General features: G+C 47.0%; 1 protein-coding gene across 1 annotated transcript in view; it reads right to left on the bottom strand.

The window, feature by feature from the left end:
* Positions 1-2,406: 2,406 nt before the first annotated feature.
* The window catches only part of LOC132764696 (chymotrypsin-like elastase family member 2A), a 17,116-nt gene continuing 12,126 nt past the window's right edge, over positions 2,407-7,396 (bottom strand). The window contains exons 7-8 of the mRNA XM_067472875.1: positions 2,612-2,764; positions 2,407-2,516 (exon numbers count right to left, since the gene is read on the bottom strand). Coding sequence (XP_067328976.1) covers positions 2,499-2,516; positions 2,612-2,764 — 171 coding nt within the window. The 3' untranslated portion in view covers positions 2,407-2,498. The remainder of the gene's footprint in view (positions 2,517-2,611; positions 2,765-7,396) is intronic.

Raw genomic sequence — 7,396 nt, 5'->3', positions numbered from 1 at the left:
CTGGATGTTGGTCATGGGGGTTCTGTGTGCCACGTTTGATCCAATTCCATCATTGGTGGGGTTCAGAATGCTCTTTGATTGTAGGTGAACTATACATCCCAGTAACTACAACTCCCAAATGTCAAGGTCTATTTCCTCCAAACTCCATCTGTGTTCATATTTGGGTATATGGAATATTCGTACCAGGTTTGGTCCAGATCCATCATTGTTTGAGTCTATGGTGCTCTCTAGATGTAGGTGAACTACAACTCCAAAACCAAAGGACACTGCCCACCAAACCCTTCCAGTATTTTCTGTTCCTCATGGGAGAACTGTGCACCAAGTTCGGTTCGATTCTATCGCTAGTGGGGTTCAGAATGCTCTTTGATTGTAGGTGAACTATAAATTCCAGCAACTACAACTCCCAAATGACAAAATCATAATTTTGTCATTTGGCAACAAAACGTGTTGTGAGACGTTTTGTTGCCAAATGTGGTGTGATTTCGTTCATTGGTTCTTTTGTTTTTAAGGTACGAATGACGCCCTGAGCAATTTTATATATATAGATATAAATCCCAGCAACTACAACTCCCAAATGACAAAATCATAATGTTTTGAGTGCTGGTCACTCCTAGTGTTGTGAGACGTTTTGTTGCCAAATGTGGTGTGATTTCGTTCATTGGTTCTTTTGTTTTTAAGGTACGAACGACGCCCTGAGCAATTTTATATATATAGATATAAATCCCAGCAACTACAACTCCCAGATGACAAAATCATAATTTTTGGAGTGATGGTCACTCCCTGTGTTGTGAGACGTTTTGTTGCCAAATTTGGTGTGATTTCGTTCATTTGGTTCTTTTGTTTTTAAGGTCCTAATGACGCCCAGAACATTTTTATATATATAGATTGCGCACAGAGCATTTATATATATATATATATATATATATATATATATATATATATATATACTAGCTGTGCCCTGCCACGCGTTGCTGTAGCCTATAGTAAATCTTTTCAAAGTAGAGGTAGATATCTGGAGTGTTATGAAAGAGAGGTGCCTACCTATTCCTTCCCCCTTTTCCTCCCCCTTTCTCTCCTTTCTTCCTTCTCTACCTCTTTCTTTCTTCGTTTCCTTCTTTTGCTCCTTGGTTTCAACCTTCTCTCTTTCCTTCATTCCCTCCCCCTTTCTTCCTTTGCCTCCTTTCTGCCCTCCATGTTTCCTTCTTTCACTTTTTATTTCCTTTTCTCCTTCCTTCTTTACCTCTTCCCTGCCTTCCCTCCTTCCTTTCTTCCTTCCCAATGCGTATCAAACCCTTCTCGTGCTTTCTGTTGGGTCATGGGAGTCCTGTGTGCCACGTTTGGTTTAATTCCGTCATTGGTGGAGTTCAGAATGCTTTGATTATAGGTAAACTATAAATCCCAGGAGCTTCAACGGAGGGGGGTGGGAGGAGGATGAGGAATGCATGGGCGGGGCGTCAGTGGGTGTGGGCGGGGCTTCGGCAGAGGGGGGTGGGAGGAGGGGGAGGAGTGCATGGGCGGGACGTCGGTGGGTGTGGGCGGGGCTTCGGAAGAGGGGGGTGGGAGGAGGGGGAGGAGGAGTGCGGGGGCAGGGCGTCGGTGGGTGTGGGCGGGGCTTTGGCAGAGGGGGGTGGGAGGAGGATGAGGAATGCATGGGCGGGGCGTCGGTGGGTGTGGGCGGGGTTTTGGCGGAGGGGGGTGGGAGGAGGAGGAGGAGTGCATGGGCGGGGTGTCGGTGGGTATGGGCGGGGCTTTGGCGGAGGGGGGTGGGAGGAGGATGAGAAATGCATGGGCAGGGCGTCGGTGGGTGTGGGCGGGGCTTCAGCAGAGGGGGGTGGGAGGAGGAGTGCAGGGGCGGGGTGTTGGTGGGTGTGGGTGGGGCTTCAGCAGAGGGGGGTGGGAGGAGGAGGAGGAGGAGTGCAGGGGCGGGGTGTCGGTGGGTGTGGGTGGGGCTTTGGCAGAGGGGGGTGGGAGGAGGAGGAGTGGTGTAGGGGCGGGGCGTTGGTGGGTGTGGGCGGGGCTTCAATGAAGGGGGGAGGGAGGTGCAGAGGGTGCGTTGGCCATTTGGCCATGTGTGCGCGCCGGTGACTTTGCGCCATTGCACATGCTCAGTTGTTTTGCCCTTTTGTGAGTCTGTTGTTGTGTTGTTTTTTATTTTGATTTGATTTGTTTGTACCTTGTGGGTTGAGGTATGTGCATGGGAATTTTGGTTAATTTTCGTTGGGGGGTTTTTGAGTTTTGCTGTCCCGTTGGACGCCCCTTACAGATTTATATATATAGATTGTTAATCATCCATGATGATTGAGGTTTTTTGGGTATGTGTGCATGTGTTTCCATTCCAAATGAGACAATAAAAGCCCAATGAAGCCTACAAATCCCAAACATACTCCCTCAGAAGTTGGGGAAGGATTGCATTATTATTAACATGTTTATTACAGGGTTTGTTCCATTCCCGCCGCTGATTGGATGGGATTTCCTGGTTGGTTTTTGCACGTGTCGCTTCAATACGACGCCATCACCTGCAGCAGGGAAACAAAGGTGAGGATTGACACTATATTCCTCTCAATGGAACGTATCTTGAGGAGGAACGACCCCAGAGCCTGCCATCGCTCACCTTATCGATCCAGTCGTTGAAAGCGGAGACCCGGGTGAAGACGGAGGGCTTGCGGTAATAGTTGCAGCCAAGTGCGGACCCAAAGCTGACCACGCCGTGGACTTCCCACTTCCCGCTGGAGGTCTGGCAATTAAGGGGACCCCCGGAATCGCCCTGCAAAAAGGAATAGTGGTTAGAGCAGTGGTTCTCAACTTTTCTAATGTGGTGACCCCCAAATGAAGTTCGTGTTCTGGAGTCGGAGTTGGGTGTTGTGAAGGAGCGTGTGGTTGAAGCTTACTGCCACCTAATCTGTGAGGGAAGCCGGGCAACTATCAATATCAGCTTAAGAGCTATTTTATAAAGGGACTATTAATTACAGAAGGCTTTATTCATTTGATAGCATAGCATTTACCATCCCTGGCTTGACTTTACTATTGCAGGCTGTTCAACTTAGGAGAAACTGTATCAGGCAAGGCTTGAGGAAAACAGTAACAAGTTTATTTTAACAGGAGTAAAACATGTTTAACTGTTTCTTCACAAGAGGCACAAATCTTGATTGGTTACATTAGAAAGGTTTCATGAGTAATCTCAGGCACAGTCTTCAAGAAGTTTCTAGAAGCAGATGTAACCCTTCTGATCAATTGTCCTAATATAACAAATAAGCTAAAAGGCTTATTTAACAGAATTCCCTATAGCACACTGGCTACAGACACATTCCCTGAATCTCCACCCAGAGACTCAGTCTTCCCTATAGCACACCGGCTACAGACACATTTATTCCTGAATCTCCACCAGAGACTCAGTCTTCCCTATAGCACACCGGCTACAGACACATTCCCTGAATCTCCACCCAGAGACTCAGTCTTCCCTATAGCACACCGGCTACAGACACATTCCCTGAATCTCCACCCAGAGACTCAGTCTTCCCTATAGCACACCGGCTACAGACACATTCCCTGAATCTCCACCCAGAGACTCAGTCTTCCCTATAGCACACCGGCTACAGACACATTCCCTGAATCTCCACCCAGAGACTCAGTCTTCCCTATAGCACACCGGCTACAGACACATTCCCTGAATCTCCACCAGAGACTCAGTCTTCCCTATAGCACACCGGCTACAGACACATTCCCTGAATCTCCACCAGAGACTCAGTCTTCCCTATAGCACACCGGCTACAGACACATTCCCTGAATCTCCACCCAGAGACTCAGTCTTCCCTATAGCACACCGGCTACAGACACATTCCCTGAATCTCCACCCAGAGACTCAGTCTTCTCTATAGCACACCGGCTACAGACACATTCCCTGAATCTCCACCCAGAGACTCAGTCTTCCCTATAGCACACCGGCTACAGACACATTCCTGAATCTCCACCCAGAGACTCAGTCTTCCCTATAGCACACCGGCTACAGACACATTCCCTGAATCTCCACCCAGAGACTCAGTCTTCCCTATAGCACACCGGCTACAGACACATTCCCTGAATCTCCACCCAGAGACTCAGTCTTCCCTATAGCACACCGGCTACAGACACAATCCCTGAATCTCCACCCAGAGACTCAGTCTTCCCTATAGCACACCGGCTACAGACACATTCCCTGAATCTCCACCCAGAGACTCAGTCTTCCCTATAGCACACCGGCTACAGACACATTCCCTGAATCTCCACCCAGAGACTCAGTCTTCCCTATAGCACACCGGCTACAGACACATTCCCTGAATCTCCACCCAGAGACTCAGTCTTCCCTATAGCACACCGGCTACAGACACATTCCCTGAATCTCCACCCAGAGACTCAGTCTTCCCTATAGCACACCGGCTACAGACACATTCCCTGAATCTCCACCCAGAGACTCAGTCTTCCCAATAGCACACCGGCTACAGACACATTCCCTGAATCTCCACCCAGAGACTCAGTCTACCCAGTAGCTCACCAGCTTACTGACTGACTTTCAAAAACAGGTGCCCCATGAAGAGGCAGTTGGCTCCGCCCCTGTTGCTATGGCAACTCAGCCAACGCCAAGTCACCATCTCCAACAAAACACAATCCTACATACTTACCATCCTTAAACCACTATTTAAATTACACATAACCAAAGGAATAAAATGTACACATTGTCACAGGTGTCATCTGTGTAGAAACTCCGGGTGACCTCTCCCAGCGGTTTCATGTAGATGTTAAATAGCATGGGAGACAGAATAGAACCTTGCGGGACCCCACAGGTCAATGGCCAGGGGTCCGAGCAGGAGTCCCTCAGCTTCACCATCTGGGAATGGCCCTCCAGGAAGTAAAACTGTGCCCTCGAGTCCGATCTCAGAGAGCCTTCCCAGAAGGATACCATAGTCGATGGTATCAAAAGCCGCTGAGATATCCAAGAGAACCAACAGGGTCACACTCCCCCTGTCAAGCTCTCTTCGGAGGTCATCCACCAAGGCGACCAAAGCTGTCTCGGTACTGTGCCCAGGCCTAAAGCCAGACTGCGAGTGATCCAGAAAATCTGTCTTTTTTTTTTGCCTGCATTTGAAGATGTAGAAAAGGAAAAGTCAACGCCTTTATCCTTACTCTGGTTCACTTTTGGATGAGATTCTGAAGGAGGCATAAGCCTAAGAAATATTAAAAATTAAAAGTTTTAACTGAAATGTTAGTATAGAGGTTATACAAAGTTCAAGTCATTATATTAGCGAGCTTGCATAGGAAGTTGGTTTGTGGTTAAGCGCAAAGTTTGCCGGTGCAAGAAGGTCCTTTCCATCAAGAGGTTGATGGGACAGGCAGAGTAAAGGTCAAAGTACTTTCCATGTCAAAAATATTCTTGTTTACCTGAGGGTATATAAAAGTTTGGATGAGATTCTGAAGGAGGCATAAGCCTAAGAAATATTAAAAATTAAAAGCTTGAACCGAAATGTTAGTATAGAGGTCATACAACGTTCAAGGTTTTGGCTTTTTGAAAAGTTGTTATATTAGTGAGCTTGCACAGGAAGTTGGTTTATGGTTAAGCGCAAAGTTTGCTGGTGCGAGAAGGTCCTTTCCATCAAGAGGTTGATGGGACAGGAAGAGTAAAGGTCAAAGGACTTTCCATGACAAAAATTATTCTTGTTTACCTGAGGGTATATAAAAGTTTGGATGAGATTCTGAAGGAGGCATAAGCCTAAGAAATATTAAAAATTAAAATCTTGAACCGAAATGTTAGTATAGAGGTCTTACAAAGTTCAAGTCATTATATTAGCGAGCTTGCATAGGAAGTTGGTTTGTGGTTAAGCGCAAAGTTTGCCGGTGCGAGAAGGTCCTTTCCAACAAGAGCTTGATGGGACAGGAAGAGTAAAGGTCAAAGTACTTTCCATGACAAAAATATTCTTGTCTGTGCACTTTCATTTCAGGCGTTTGGATGAAAGCCGGAGCTCTAGTGGGCTTATTCAACCAATGAGCTACTATACAAAGTCAGAGGCTATGATATGAACTCTCTGCTAACAGTGACCAAGACTCTGCAGTATTTTAGGGGATTGGAATTAAGTGCATGCCTTGGAGACAGGCTGTTCCTTTGCACAGCTGGAGGAGGATGTGAGAGGACTGAATTCACGTGCCTACCTAGCAGGGGTGTTGTGTGTGTTTTACTCTCTTTTCCACCCCCACAAGCAACGTAGAGATCCCTACAGTGAAGAATATAGAGTCAACCTGGAGGACCTAGAGTTTCTATGGTGAGCTACTATACAAGGTCAGAGGCTGTGATATGAAATCTCTGCTAATGGTGACCAAGACTCTGCAGTATTTCCGGAATTGGAACTAATCGTTTGCCTTGAAGACAGTCTGTCGCATTGAGCAGCTGGAGGAGAAGGCCGAGACAGGATCGAATTCATATAGCAATGACTGAAGAATGGACCTCCAAAGGGGTTTGGATGAAAGCCAGAGCTCTAGTGTGCTCATTTAACAGAAGCTGTGAGATGAACTCTCTGCTAACAGTGACCAAGACTCTGGAATTGGAACTAATCCGGAACTCCGGAATTGGAACTAATCGCTTGCCTTGAAGACAGTCTGTTGCATTGAGCAGCTGGACGAGAAGGCCGAGACAGGATCGAATTCATATAGCAATTACTGAAAAATGAAAGCCAAAGCTCTAGTGTGCTTATTTAACAGAAGCTGTGATATGAACTCTCTGCTAACAGTGACCAAGACTCTGCGGTGATTCCGGAATCGGAACTAATCGCTTGCCTTGAAGACAGTCTGTCACATTGAGCAGCTGGACGAGAAAGCCGAGACAAGATCGAATTCATATAGCAATGACTGAAGAATGAAAGCCAGAGCTCTAGTGTGCTTATTTAACAGAAGCTGTGAGATGAACTCTCTGCTAACAGTGACCAAGACTCTGGAATTGGAACTAATCCGGAACTCCGGAATCGGAACTAATCGCTTGCCTTGAAGACAGTCTGTCGCATTGAGCAGCTGGACGAGAAGGCCGAGACAGGATCGAATTCATATAGCAATGACTGAAGAATGGACCTCTAAGGGAGTCTGGATGAAAGCCAAAGCTCTAGAGTGCTTATTTAACAGAAGCTGTGATATGAACTCTCTGCTAACAGTGACCAAGACTCTGCAGTGATTCCGGAATCGGAACTAATCGCTTGCCTTGAAGACAGTCTGTCGCATTGAGTAGCTGGACGAGAAGGCCGAGACAGGATCGAATTCATATAGCAATGACTGAAGAATGGACCCCCAAAGGAGTTTGGATGAAAGTCAAGGCTCTAGTGTGCTTATTTAACAGAAGCTGTGATATGAACTCTCTGCTAACAGTGACCAAGACTCTGCGGTG

This window comes from Anolis sagrei, chromosome 13 (genome assembly GCF_037176765.1).
Source record: "Anolis sagrei isolate rAnoSag1 chromosome 13, rAnoSag1.mat, whole genome shotgun sequence".
In the NCBI taxonomy this organism is placed as follows: domain Eukaryota; kingdom Metazoa; phylum Chordata; class Lepidosauria; order Squamata; family Dactyloidae; genus Anolis; species Anolis sagrei.
Note: the sequence above shows the minus strand (reverse complement) of the source record. Positions and strands in the feature narration are given on the sequence as shown.